We start from the raw sequence: 14,089 nt of genomic DNA on the forward strand, positions 1-14,089 counted from the left end.
TTTACAGAGTGCCTTCAATAAGTTTCCAGACTGTTTTTGCACAGGCATTTAAAATTGTCATAGACTCTTGAAAATTCAGTTTGTTATTGCTATACATCTTATGAGATGACCGGCCAATTTTTATGATTTCAGGGTACAAATGAACAGTTACATCTGGAATTGGAATACACCCTACTAAAGCCCGATTGTCACAGCTGGTGAATTTCAAAAAATGTAGTCTGGATGTGAAAACACTTTAGAAGAACGATATGCAATAAAATTCTGTTTTAAATTTGAAAAAAAAAAAAAAAAATGCCACAGAAACGTATGGAATGCTTCAGACTGCTTTTTGACCATCTTGCATGAATCGAACGTCAGTTTTTGAGTGGCATAAGAGATTCAAGGAAGGCAGGGTGTCTATGACGGACGATGAGTGGTGTGGGAGGAGTAAGGAAGTCTGAACACCAAAGTTGATTGGCCAAATAAAGAATTTCATGGATAAGTATCGTCGTGTGTCTATAGAGACAATAAGTGCACAGTTTGATGTCAGTGTGGGAATTGTACACACAATTATTCCCGAGGAACTGAAAATGCGGAAGATTTGCACAAAGTTTGTCTCAAGGATGCTCCATCCTTATCACAGATTATTTGACGAAGATGAGCATCAAGACAGTTCCTCACCCTCCCTATACTCCAAACCTTGCTCCCTGGGACTTTTGGTTATTCCCTAAGCTCAAGGAAAACCTTACAGGCTGTCGTTATGAGACAATTTGGTGAATGTAAGAGGCTGTGACGAGGGTCATTGACACGCTCACACAAGAGGATTTCCATGGTGTCTTCAAGAAGTTATTGAAATGGTGCAAGTGCATTGCAGCCGGAGGAGATTACTTCAAATGGGACTAGAGTTTCATGTGTGCACTATTAACAAAAGGGTCGATACGAAAGAAGTTCGGAAATTTATTGAAGGCAACTTGTAGCTGATTTTTGGAATATGATATTTTCGTTATATCACGGCTACGTACATCATATTGATATGGGGATTCTGTGGATCTGTCGCTCTTGAGCATCTTCGTCATTAAACGTGTAAGATGAATGAACAAAACTTAACCCTTTATGACCTGATTGAACTAATCACAACTTCTATTTTATGATTATGGTTTCGTATTTATGAAAAAAAAATTAAAAATTGGTTGACAAAGGGGAGGCAACCCATTACTAAAGATCGACATGGGATTATCTCCCTTTCATCGCCGAAATTTTAAGGGTGTACCATTTTTTTTTATTTTTTTTTTTTTTCAACAATTCTTGTTCTCTCTCAGTGGATGAGAAATCCTTCATGACTGAGACAATTTTTATTTTTATCTGTTTTTTTTTTTTTTTTTTTTTTTACACGTTAAAAAAACGAATGTGGTGTCTAACTGTCACGTGGAGAGGCATTGCAAATAGGGACTCTAAGCACTATAAGAGATTTTTTGGCCTTCAGGCTAAGATCAAAGTGTAGTATCTGTTCATGCTGCACTTTTATTTCTTGTTCTCTCTTAATGGAGAAACCCTTCACGACCGAGACAATTTTTTTTATTTTTTTTCATTTTCTCCACATTAAAAAACGACCCTAGGAGGCATTTAAATAAACTTAGAGGCTCCCAAATGCTATTAATCTCTAGGGTTGGTCTGCTTAGTAATTTTTTCTTTTTTTTTTGCATTTCTGAATGCTTTTATTTTATAAATTTGTATAAAAAATTCCGGGTTTGTTTTACTGTACACATAGATTCGAAAAAGTTGTCACAAAACAAATAAATGTTATCAAAGGCAAGATAAGTTATTTTTCTAACTAACTGGATATGTTTTAGTGTTTATATTTAATGTAACATGTTTATTCAGCTCGAAAAACATACAGTGTTTACCGATATATTGGAAAATTTAAAATGGCAGCCGACTCTGTCTTTGAGGCGGTAAGTTTGGGAAAATTAGTTATAAATAAAAAAACAGACAAAATACTGTTAGAAACTCGCTCAATATATGTTACCGTGACATAGGCTGACATATATTCGGTTGGTTTTTAACAGCATTTTGATTGTTTTTTTTTTATTTATAACTCCTTTTCCCAAACTTACCATCTCCGAGAGAGAGTTGCCCGCCATTTTGAATTTTCCAATACATCGGTAAACACTATGTTTTTCGAGCTGAATAAACATGTTACATTAAATATAAACACTAAAAGCATATCCAGTTAGTTAGAAAAATAACTTATCTTGCATTTGATAACATTTATTTGTTATATATTTGTTTTGTGACAACGTTTTCGAATCTATGTGAACAGTAAAACAAACCCAAAGTTCCTATTTACTTTGCCTCACCACGAGAGCAGAGTTAGACACAAAGGTCGTTTTTTTTTTTTTATGTGGAGAAAGGAACAAAAATTAAAAATTGTCTTAGTCGTGAAGGATTTCTCCTCTATTACCCGAGAATAAAAAATTGAAGTGTAGCATCAGAACAGTGTATTTATTTGCTTCCCCACTGTGCAAATTAGGCACAAGGCCATTTTTTAATGTAGAGAGTGAAGGGGAAATGGGGACCAGCTCCCCGGGGAGTAGGGGAGCTGAATAATGACAATTGGTATGAAGGGTTGCCCCTACATTGATCAATAACTTATACGTGGGGCTGCCCCACATATGGTCATGGTCTTTGATTGTAGTATCTGCCGGACAGATACTACACTTTGATCTTGGCTCGAAGAAACCTCTTACCAATGTCATCACAATGTTAAACGGACTAAAATTAACAAATGATTTTTTTTAATCATCTACATCATAATTCAGGTCATTAAATGGTTAAGTTCTGTTTTTTTTTTAATTTTTTTTTTCTTTTTACATAGAATTATTTTTATTTTTTTAATACGAGGGGAGGGGGGCGCGGATTCTGGACCAAAATCTACTTCTCTTGTCCATCTGTCACACTTGAGTATATTTTTTATTAAAGACGTAAACTGAATGAACACATCCTCAGAAATCCTGTTTTTTTTTTTTTTTTTTTTTTTTTTTTTACAAATGATGAGAAAGTTCTAAAATCATAACAGAAACAGAAGCATCAACGTCGTTAGTCTGCGTCGGAGCCAAGCCTGTCAAGAATATGGTAATCGAAATTAACTCTATTCTCAAGAAAGACTTCGTTAGATTTTTCCAGATTAACAGGCAAGCACCGGCAGCGGTCATCGAGCGCCAACCGATAAACAACCAACCAAATTATACAAACCGTAATAAAGTCCATCATACTGTGAACCACAAAATAGATCGATACAACCTCGATGTTGTCCGTAGTCGTTTCCCATCGGCTTGGTGAACAAAAGATGTGCGCCATGTGGCAAATCCACGTGCCTTGTATTACGGTGATGTACGCCCGCAAGAACGGAAAAACGACGTGACCCTGATAGTGCAGTTCTAAAACCGTAACAATAACCGTTAGAATCGCGCAGTAAGTGACTAGATTTTCAGCAGCCGACGTCAGCGACTCTGTATCGTCAAACACGTAATGGCCGAACAGGATTCCCTCAACGACAAACGCAAACAGGAAGAAGCAGTAGTCTAGGCCCGGCGGGACACTGTTTGCAAAAAACTGTGCACTAATATTTACAAGGCAGGAGACCCCGAACGCAGACAGTATTATGCACGTCCGTAGCATCTGCATGTTGGTCTTGCCCTGGCTGTCGGGATGCCGGCTGCTCGTCATGACGACAGAAAGCGCAGAAAGGATGAGGATGAGTTGTATCCAACTCTGGACGGATTGCCTGCATCCCTGTTTGCTGCAAGGGTAGACAAGCGATGAGTGAAAGTCGAGGTGTTTCCAGCGCGTGTGATAGTAGACGCGGGTCAGCTGCAGCACCCACCATAGGCCATAGAGGAGGAACATAACACCAGGGATGACAAAGTCAAGGTAGTTGCAGTTGACTTCGCCAGTTTTGAAAGATTGGTACTCTGCTGTAAGATTGTCATTTTGGGGCATTTTAATCTGGAAATGATAAAAATAAGAAAAAATAAATACAAGGTTTATATTTTGGTACTTTGTATTTTTTAAGGTTGAGTGGTTGATTGGTTGGTTGTTTTTGTTTTACGCCATATCAACCCTTTTCAGGTTATTTAATGCCGAATCCAAAGATTTGGAAGAAAAATTTTTTTAATAGAATATATTTGTTGTTTTCAAGTCAGTTTCTATTTAACCCATAGTTGGGGCTCTAACAGGTACTACCACTCTGGGTCAGAGTGGACCTGGGAGCAATGGCAATTAAAGGGTGGCTCCACACTCCCCAAAGCCCGCAAGCTGGGGCCTCACCACTGGATATAGTTTAAGGTTATATCCAGAACCTTTAAGGTTGAAGACTAATTTTTTAAAACCTTAACATAACATCTATTTTTTAATAAAAAAAAAAAAAAAAAATTGCTACGACTTTTTTAAATGTTTTCATCTAATGGAAATATTGTTAGTTCATTGGTTTTAGCATCGTAAATTATGATATAGAAACAGAAAACGATTAAAAGCCGCGTAAAAACTACATTTTATACAATTTATCAACTTTGTTAGATTAAAAATAAATTCCTTGCAGATTTTTTTCTTTAATGTTTTGATTAAGTTTGGTAGAGTTCTCAAAGGTCAAATCGTTGAACTTTGAGCCCTTAACAGCCAAATTTCTGGCCGAAAACCGATCACATAGATTTTCCCAAATCTCAGTACCCTGTATATCAAATTTTGAGTCTGTAGACTGTAAATTGACAGAGTTATTGCATAGGGAAATGTATACGGACACACAGACACGTTCACTTTTATAGATATAGATAGATTGCATTTTCGTTGTTACAGTAAAAAAAAAAAAAAAAAAAAAGAAAAAGTTGCCGCATCACTAACAGTTTCATCCTTTGTATTTTTTAAGGTTAAAGACTTTTTTTTTTAAAACCTTACCATAACATTAACTTTTTAATTTAAAAAAATAAAAAAAATTAAAAAAATTGCCGCAGCTTTATTTTTAAATGTTTTCATCTAATGAAAATATTGTTTGTTCGTTGGTTTTAGCGCCGTAAATTATGAACGATTCTCTTAATACATAACGATTACATTTTGTATTTTTAGTGTTTTCAACTTTTTTACATTAAAAAAAAAAAAAATATCGTCGCAGTTTTTTTTTTTTTTTTTTTTTTGCTTTGATTTAATAAAAAATATTGCGTCCTAAATTATGAAAAAAAATGAACGAATCTAAAACAATTTAAACAAGAATTGTCTTCCTCTGCACAGTGACAAACTGAAAAACAGCTTTTATATATATATATATATATATATATATATATAACTACTTAATAGTCACGTAACGATTACATTTTGTATTTTTAGTGTTTTCAACTTTGTTACATTAAAAAAAAAAAAAATAAATAAATAAAAAAATAAAAAAATAAATTAAAAAAATAAATAAAAAAAATAAATAAAAAATTTTTTTTAAAATAAATTAAAAAAAAAATTAAAAAAATAAATAAAAAATAAAAATAAAAATAAATAAAAAAATAAAAAATAAAAAAATAAATAAAAAAATAAAAAAAATAAATAAAATAACTAAAAAAAATAACTAAAAAAAATAAATAAAAAATAAATAAATAAAATAAATAATCGTCACAGTTTGTTTTTTATGTTTTGATTTAATAAAAAAAAAAATCGCGTCCTAAATTATGAGATTGAAAAAATGAACGAATCTTTTAGTAAATGAGAGTTGTCTCCCTCTGCGCAGTGACAAACTATAAAATACGCTTTCCTGGCTATGGCCTTAAACTAGATCCGATGGTGAGGCCTCAGCTTGCAGGCTTTGGGGAGTGTGGAGCCTGAGCCAGTGAGCCACCCTTTAATTACCATTGCTCCTAGGTCCACTCTGACCCGGAGTGGTAGTACCTGTTAGGGCCCAAACTATGGGTTAAATAGAAACCGACTTGAAAACAACAAATATATTCTATTAAAAAATTTTTTCTTCAAAATCACTGGATTTGGCATTAAATAACCTGAAAAGGGTTGATATGCCGTAAAACAAAAACAACCAACCAGATTTTTCTCTAGAATCTATAAAAGGGCGATAACTCCTATTTCCTTTATTAAAATAATTTCCCCTTTTCTTTTGATAGCTATAACACCTATCTTTTGGTAATTGTGTTTGTTTTTTTATTCCTACCGACAATCTTCATTACTGAATGAAAATATATTTTACGATCTTTTTTATTTTTATTTTTTAATAAAACAAGAAAAAGTAAAAAATATTTAAACAATAAAAGGTTTAATAGAACAATATATTTTTTTTTAAACGAAAGCTGTTTAAAATAAACCTCCAAAATATTTCAATTGTTTATACCTTCAAGTCTCAACATAAAATTTGGTACATGTTTAGAATTACATCTATTTAACAATAAAAAAAATATTGTCATGTACCAAAGATTACCTATTCCAAAAATCACGTTGGTTTGGGGAGTAACTTTTCTAAATGAAAATATTTAGTTGTCAAAAGTCAACAAAAGATAAATTTGTAGAGTCCTGCTTTAACTTTTTATTTATTATGGAATAAAAAAATCTTTTCAACCAAACAAAACCCCTAATTCCAGGCTAACCTTAATTTAGTTGTTTTTTTGGTCCCCCAACAAAAAGGAGGGTGGACCTGTAAATTCACCCTTGTCCGTTCGTCCGTCCGCATTCTTCTGAATAACTACGCCTTCGAATCTTTTGAAATTTTGCACAAACATTAAACATGATATGAGTAAAAAAGTAACAGATTTTGACACTTTCGTGTTTATTAAAAAAAAAAAAAAATTTGATTTTTATAAAACTTTCTGAAAAATTGTAACTGACTGATTTCTAAATAATTTTGTTTGTCTATACTTCGCGATAACTCTTGGGTGTGCCCCAGGGGCTCTTTTGGGGCTAATAAAAACACTCCATTTTTGGGACTATTTTACCATATTTGTCCAAATTTTTCTCTGTGTGTCTATTTAGCAGTTTTGCATGGTGCCAAACAAATATGTTAAGACCTTGGGGACTTTTGGGCTACATGGGGGGGGGGAGAGCACATGATGGACTTAGTCATTTCTTTTTTTGCATGGCGCAGAACTCAAATTTACATATGTTAAGGTCTAAAACTGCACCGTTTGTTCATTTTCACCAGGATTTGACATCCCCTCGGGACTTTTGGTGCTTAATAGGGTGTGGCCAAATACTGAACTTAGTCATTTTTTTATGTCTCGTTCACTGTGCACTCACGGGGGACCATGCATGCTTCACTTGTTCAATTATATTTCACCTTTTTATATACAAAGCCTTTAATTTATGAAGCTCAATGTAATTACAGAGCATATAACAAATGACAAAAAGTGACTTTTATACAAGAGTATATATATATATATATATACACACACAAATGACAAAAGTCCATATTCCAAATTTCATGATGTTAACGATCTTATAATTTATTCCTTTAATTCAGTTAACATTTACAATTTTTGACAATATCTGTTTCGTAGCACAAAATCAATCACTTTATTATTATATCAATCAGTGAATCTATTTTGCCCTTAACTCATCAGAAGAAATAGCAACTATCAATCCATTAAAAGGAGATAAAATGCATTAAAAAATTCAAAAATTGGAAGAGAAGTTGCAATTACCTTTTTGTTTATCTTTTATTACGAATGATTTTGCTCTACGAAACAGATACTGTCAAGAATTGTAAATGTCAACGTAATTAAGGGAATAAATTGTAAGATGGTCAGCATCACGAAATTTGGAATATACACTTTTGTCATTTGTATATATATATCTCTTATATTAAAGTCACTGTGTGTGAGTGTCTTTTGCAAATTTCACACAAAATTAATTTATGTCTGCCAGTGTTATTAGATATTTCTGTACTGAAATTCATCCGATAAGTTTTGAAAATCGAAAAAATCTGATCCTCAAAATAGATAGGAATAAAAAAATAATTTTTACAGGGGAATATTTTACATTACACTGGCCAAGGGAGATAATAAAATCTCAGCAAATCATTTCTTCTTAAAGCTAGTTGATTTATAAAACAAAATCTAATATAGTTCAGCAGTTAGTTTTCTATTATGGACACATTCTTATATAAACACCTAAAAAGAAAAATCATTGTTATTCTTTTCGCAAGCGTGAATAATTGTCTGATTTATTCACAAAACAAATTCGAACATAACGAATCCCAGGCAACATCGGATTCGCTAACACTAGTTTATATATTATCCTGTAGAATATGCTAGCATCTTTCGGAAAAAAAAAAAAAACCTATTGGAATTCAGAACACACGAGGAGATGTTAAATTTGGTAGTACCATATTTGATTTCTTTTTTTCAATTTTAGCCATATTTTTGAATTTTCGTATTTAAGATTCTATCAACATTCATCCTTTTTAATGCAAAAAAAAAAAGTCTCTTTTTTTTTTCAAGGAACATAAATTTGTCTCTGAGGAGTTGTTTGGTAAATCTCCACCATTCAATGAAACACGTGTAAGATATCATATTAATGAAAAAACATCTTTGGCTTTGAGATATTTACTATATATCTACACAAGGAGCATTCCGATAATAATGCCTCCCATTTTTATAATATTAAAAAAAAAATAAATTAAAAAAAAAGGAAAAATGAAAAAAAAAGGAAAAAAAAGGAAAAATAAAAAAAGGAAAAATAAAAAAAGGAAAAAAAAAGGAAAAAAAAAAAGGAAAAAAAAAATGAAAAAAAAAATGAAAAAAAAGGAAAAATGAAAAAAAAGGAAAAATAAAAAAGGAAAAAAAAAAGGAAAAATAAAAAAAGGAAAAATAAAAGAAATGGAAAAATAAAAAAAAGGAAAAATAAAAAAAAGGAAAAATAAAAAAAAGGAAAAATAAAAAAAAGGAAAAATAAAAAAAAGGAAAAATAAAAAAAAGGAAAAATAAAAAAAAAGGAAAAATAAAAAAAAGGAAAAATAAAAAAAAAGGAAAAATAAATAAAAAGGAAAAATAAAAAAGGAAAAATAACAAAAAGGAGAAATAAAAAAAGGAAAAATAAAAAAAAGGAAAAATAAAAAAAAGGAAAAATAAAAAAGGAAAAATAAAAAAGGAAAAATAAAAAAGGAAAAATAAAAAAAAGGAAAAATAAAAAAAAGGAAAAATAAAAAAGGAAAAATAAAAAAGGAAAAATAAAAAAGGAAAAATAAAAAAGGAAAAATAAAAAAGGAAAAAAAAAAGGAAAAATAAAAAAAAGGAAAAATAAAAGAAAGGAAAAATAAAAGAAAGGAAAAATAAAAGAAATAGAAAAATAAAAAAAAGGAAAAATAAAAAAAAGGAAAAATAAAAAAAGGAAAAATAAAAAAGGAAAAATAAAAAAGGAAAAATAAAAAAGGAAAAATAAAAAAGGAAAAATAAAAAAAGGAAAAATAAAAAAAAGGAAAAATAAAAAAAGGAAAATAAAAAAGGAAAAAAAAAGGAAAAATAAAAAAAGGAAAAATAAAAAAGGAAAAATAAATAAGGAAAAAAAAAGGAAAAATAAAAGGAAAAATAAAAGAAATAGAAAAATAAAAAAAAGGAAAAATAAAAAAAAGGAAAAATAAAAAAAGGAAAAATAAAAAAAGGAAAAATAAAAAAAGGAAAAATAAAAAAAGGAAAAATAAAAAAAGGAAAAATAAAAAAAGGAAAAATAAAAAAGGAAAAATAAAAAAGGAAAAATAAAAAAGGAAAAAAAAAGGAAAAATAAAAAAAGGAAAAATAAAAAAAAGGAAAAATAAAAAAAAGGAAAAATAAAAAAAAAGGAAAAATAAAAAAAAAGGAAAAATAAAAAAAGGAAAAATAAAAAAAGGAAAAATAAAAAAAGGAAAAATAAAAAAAAGGAAAAATAAAAAAAAGGAAAAATAAAAGGAAAAATAAAAAAAAGGAAAAATAAAAGAAAAGGAAAAATAAAAAAAAAGGAAAAATAAAAAAAAAAGGAAAAATAAAAAAAAGGAAAAATAAAAAAAGGAAAAATAAAAAAAAGGAAAAATAAAAAAAAGGAAAAATAAAAAAAAGGAAAAATAAAAAAAGGAAAAATAAAAAAAAGGAAAAATAAAAAAAAGGAAAAATAAAAAAAGGAAAAATAAAAAAAAGGAAAAATAAAAAAAAGGAAAAATTAAAAAAAGGAAAAATTAAAAAAAGGAAAAATAAAAAAAGAAAAAGAAAAAAAAGGAAAAATTAAAAAAAGGAAAAATAAAAAAATAAAAATAAAAAAAAGGAAAAATAAAAAAAAAAGGAAAAATAAAAAAAGAAAATAAAAAACTTACAGTGTTTCTAAAAGCAAACGTACATTTGTTGCGTTGTTTTCTGCAAAAAATGGTTTTATTTTACTGTAAAAAAATGGCGCGAGGTGATTTGAAATCCATTTAATGTTGATTCGTCAATGGTTTCATTTGATGAACTCTCCATTTCCAGTTCAGATGCTGCAAGAAAAAGAACAAAGAGATAAAAATAATTCACATTGCTGGACTCCTGACATTGCTCGGTTGTACAATATGTTTAATTTTAATGTATGCAAATTACGTATATATTATTATAGAATCAATCCTCTGTTGTCAGGGTTTCTAAAGTTTTCAAACAAGAGTTGGCAAAATATATTAAAAAAGGATTTGGACTTGTTTTATACCGTTTTTCTTTTCAGCAAAACTGGCTCTCCAAAACCTCATTTTTAAAAAATAATTTTCTAAAAAAGAAAAAAAAACAAAAAAAAACAAAAAAAAAACAATCATCACACTATTTTTACACATTTCCATTTTTGTAAAATTTTTCTGAATATTCTTACATTTTCCATAAGAGTTATGTGGGCCACATTAAAGACTTTAGCAGGCCAGATCTGGCCTGCAGGCCATAGTTTGGAAACCCTTGCTCTATTGAATAGCACATATTACAAGGAATAATTTGCCCGGTAGACTAATTCGGAAACAAAAAAAAAATGAATAAATAAACAAATAAAAAAAATATTAATGTCGTTCATCTAATTCCGTCTGTTTGTTTACAATATTTAAATATATAAAAGCCAAGTACGTCCAAGGATGGAATACTGCTGCCATATCTGGGTAGGAGCTGCTAAAAACAGCCTATCCTGCCTTGACAGAGTACAAAGACTTTGTGGTTTAGTGGGGGATGCCCTTTTCTCTTCCCTTCAACCTCTCTCTCCCACAGAAGAGACGTTGCAAGCCTATCTTTGTTTTATCATTATTTCCATGACAGGTGCTCGTCTGAACTCCAATTTCTGCCCACCCCCCGCCCTCGCCAATCTTTTACAAAAAACACCCGTCTAGCTGAATCCACTGTCAAAAACTTTCCCCCACTCTTTATCTATGCCTAAATTAAAACGTAGAGTTCATGAACAAAGCTTCTTTCTTAGTAGAACTGCACACCTGTGGAACTCTGTTCCGTCTGCCTGCTTCCCTCCTGATTACAACTTGGATGTCTTCAAGTCCAACGTAAACAAATTCCTGATGAACAACCCACTTAAATAGACACTTTAAATATCCACACTAACGTACTGTACTTACAATAACCCTTATCCCCAAGTGGCTTCTGGGCCTTGATAAGTGGTGACCACCTTGTCAAAAAAAAAAAAAAAAAAAAAAAAATCATGTCAGCTGGGTAAATGCATTTGTCATACAAAAGGGCAGATTTCATACTGTCTTCGTTAACGGATTGAGAACGGAACTCAGGATCGAATAGCTGTTCCGTTACGTCATGGATTGACAGGTTTATACAAGCACTAATACTGATGATGTCGTTCATCAAATTCCGTCTGTGTTTGTTTACAGTATCATGTCAGCTGATATTTGGGCTTGATGATGAATGCCCTGGAAAAGTCACTTCTGATTAATGTTTAGTTTAAAAATATGCAAACGAAATGATTTGCGGCGATTTTAAATACTAAAGGTTCTTTTATCATAAATTGAATTTATTAAGAAAAAATTAAAATAAAATTGTGAGGTAAACATGGGCTTGAACAGGGGGATCATTCGATCTGTTGTCAAATGCTCTACCACGAAGGTATATCTCCAGATGAGAATAGATCTGTTTTTTCTTTGCCGAGATTTTATTTTTTCCCTTGGCTAGTCTAACAAAATATTCCCCTATAAAAATTCTTTTTTATTTAGAAGAGAGAAAAAAACTATTAAGATTGGATATTTTTCGATTTTCGAAAATGATTTGCTGAGATTTTTATTATTTCCCTTGGCTGATGTAATGTAAAATATTTCCCGGTAAAATTTTTTTTTTCTTTTTTTTTTTTTTTTTTTTTAGAAGAGAGAAAAGCTATTTTTAAAATCGGATTCTTTCGATTTTCGATAATTATTGGATGAATTTCTATACAAAACCCCTGGGTTTGAACAGGGGATCATTTGATCTGTAATCGAAGGTTCCACCACTAAACTATAAATACAGATTACAATTTTTTTTTTTTTTTTTTTTTTATTTAGAAGAGAGAAAAGCTATTTTTAAAATCGGATTTTTTCGATTTTCGATAATTATTGGATGAATTTCTATACAAAACCCCTGGGTTTGAACAGGGGATCATTTGATCTGTAATCGAAGGTTCCACCACTAAACTATAAATCCAGATTACAATTTTTTTTTTTTTTTTTTTTTTTTTTTATTATGAAGAGAGAAAAGCTATTTTTAAAATCGGATTTTTTAGATTTTTGATAATTATTGGATGAATTTCTATACAAAACCCCTGGGTTTGAACAGGGGATCATTTGATCTGTAATCGAAGGTTCCACCACTAAACTATAAATACAGATTACAATTTTTTTTTTTTTTTATTTTTTTTTTTTTTATTATGAAGAGAGAAAAGCTATTTTTAAAATCGGATTTTTTAGATTTTTGATAATTATTGGATGAATTTCTATACAAAACCCCTGGGTTTGAACAGGGGATCATTTGATCTGTAATCGAAGGTTCCACCACTAAACTATAAATACAGATTACAATTTTTTTTTTTTTTTTTTTTATTTAGAAGAGAGAAAAGCTATTTTTAAAATCGGATTTTTTCGATTTTCGATAATTATTGGATGAATTTCTATACAAAACCCCTGGGTTTGAACAGGGGATCATTTGATCTGTAATCGAAGGTTCCACCACTAAACTATAAATACAGATTACAATTTTTTTTTTTTTTTTTTTTTTTTTTTTTATTATGAAGAGAGAAAAGCTATTTTTAAAATCGGATTTTTTAGATTTTTGATAATTATTGGATGAATTTCTATACAAAACCCCTGGGTTTGAACAGGGGATCATTTGATCTGTAATCGAAGGTTCCACCACTAAACTATAAATACAGATTACAATTTTTTTTTTTTTTTTTTTTATTATGAAGAGAGAAAAGCTATTTTTAAAATCGGATTTTTTCGATTTTCGATAATTATTGGATGAATTTCTATACAAAACCCCTGGGTTTGAACAGGGGATCATTTGATCTGTAATCGAAGGTTCCACCACTAAACTATAAATCCAGATTACAATTTTTTTTTTTTTTTTTTTTTTTTTTATTATGAAGAGAGAAAAGCTATTTTTAAAATCGGATTTTTTCGATTTTCGATAATTATTGGATGAATTTCTATACAAAACCCCTGGGTTTGAACAGGGGATCATTTGATCTGTAATCGAAGGTTCCACCACTAAACTATAAATCCAGATTACAATTTTTTTTTTTTTTTTTTTTTTTTTTTTTTATTATGAAGAGAGAAAAGCTATTTTTAAAATCGGATTTTTTCGATTTTCGATAATTATTGGATGAATTTCTATACAAAACCCCTGGGTTTGAACAGGGGATCATTTGATCTGTAATCGAAGGTTCCACCACTAAACTATAAATCCAGATTACAATTTTTTTTTTTTTTTTTTTTTTTTTTTATTATGAAGAGAGAAAAGCTATTTTTAAAATCGGATTTTTTAGATTTTTGATAATTATTGGATGAATTTCTATACAAAACCCCTGGGTTTGAACAGGGGATCATTTGATCTGTAATCGAAGGTTCCACCACTAAACTATAAATCCAGATTACAATTTTTTTTTTTTTTTTTTATTTAGAAGAGAG

The 14,089-nt window shown here is 29.8% G+C and overlaps 1 protein-coding gene across 2 annotated transcripts in view; it reads right to left on the bottom strand.

Moving 5' to 3' along the window:
- Nucleotides 1-1,661: 1,661 nt before the first annotated feature.
- The window catches only part of LOC145269123 (transmembrane protein 45B-like), a 32,118-nt gene continuing 19,690 nt past the window's right edge, over nucleotides 1,662-14,089 (bottom strand). Inside the window, exons 2-3 of one of the 2 annotated variants that reach the window (XM_080124720.1) lie at nucleotides 10,295-10,450; nucleotides 1,662-3,984 (exon numbers count right to left, since the gene is read on the bottom strand). In XM_080124720.1, coding sequence (XP_079980846.1) covers nucleotides 3,076-3,978 — 903 coding nt within the window. In that variant the 5' untranslated portion in view covers nucleotides 3,979-3,984; nucleotides 10,295-10,450 and the 3' untranslated portion in view covers nucleotides 1,662-3,075. The remainder of the gene's footprint in view (nucleotides 3,985-10,294; nucleotides 10,451-14,089) is intronic. The other variant, XM_080124721.1, reaches the window with a different exon arrangement.

Source organism: Euprymna scolopes, chromosome 45 (assembly GCF_053919585.1).
Source record: "Euprymna scolopes isolate OS-2025 chromosome 45, ASM5391958v1, whole genome shotgun sequence".
Lineage (NCBI taxonomy): Eukaryota > Metazoa > Mollusca > Cephalopoda > Sepiida > Sepiolidae > Euprymna > Euprymna scolopes.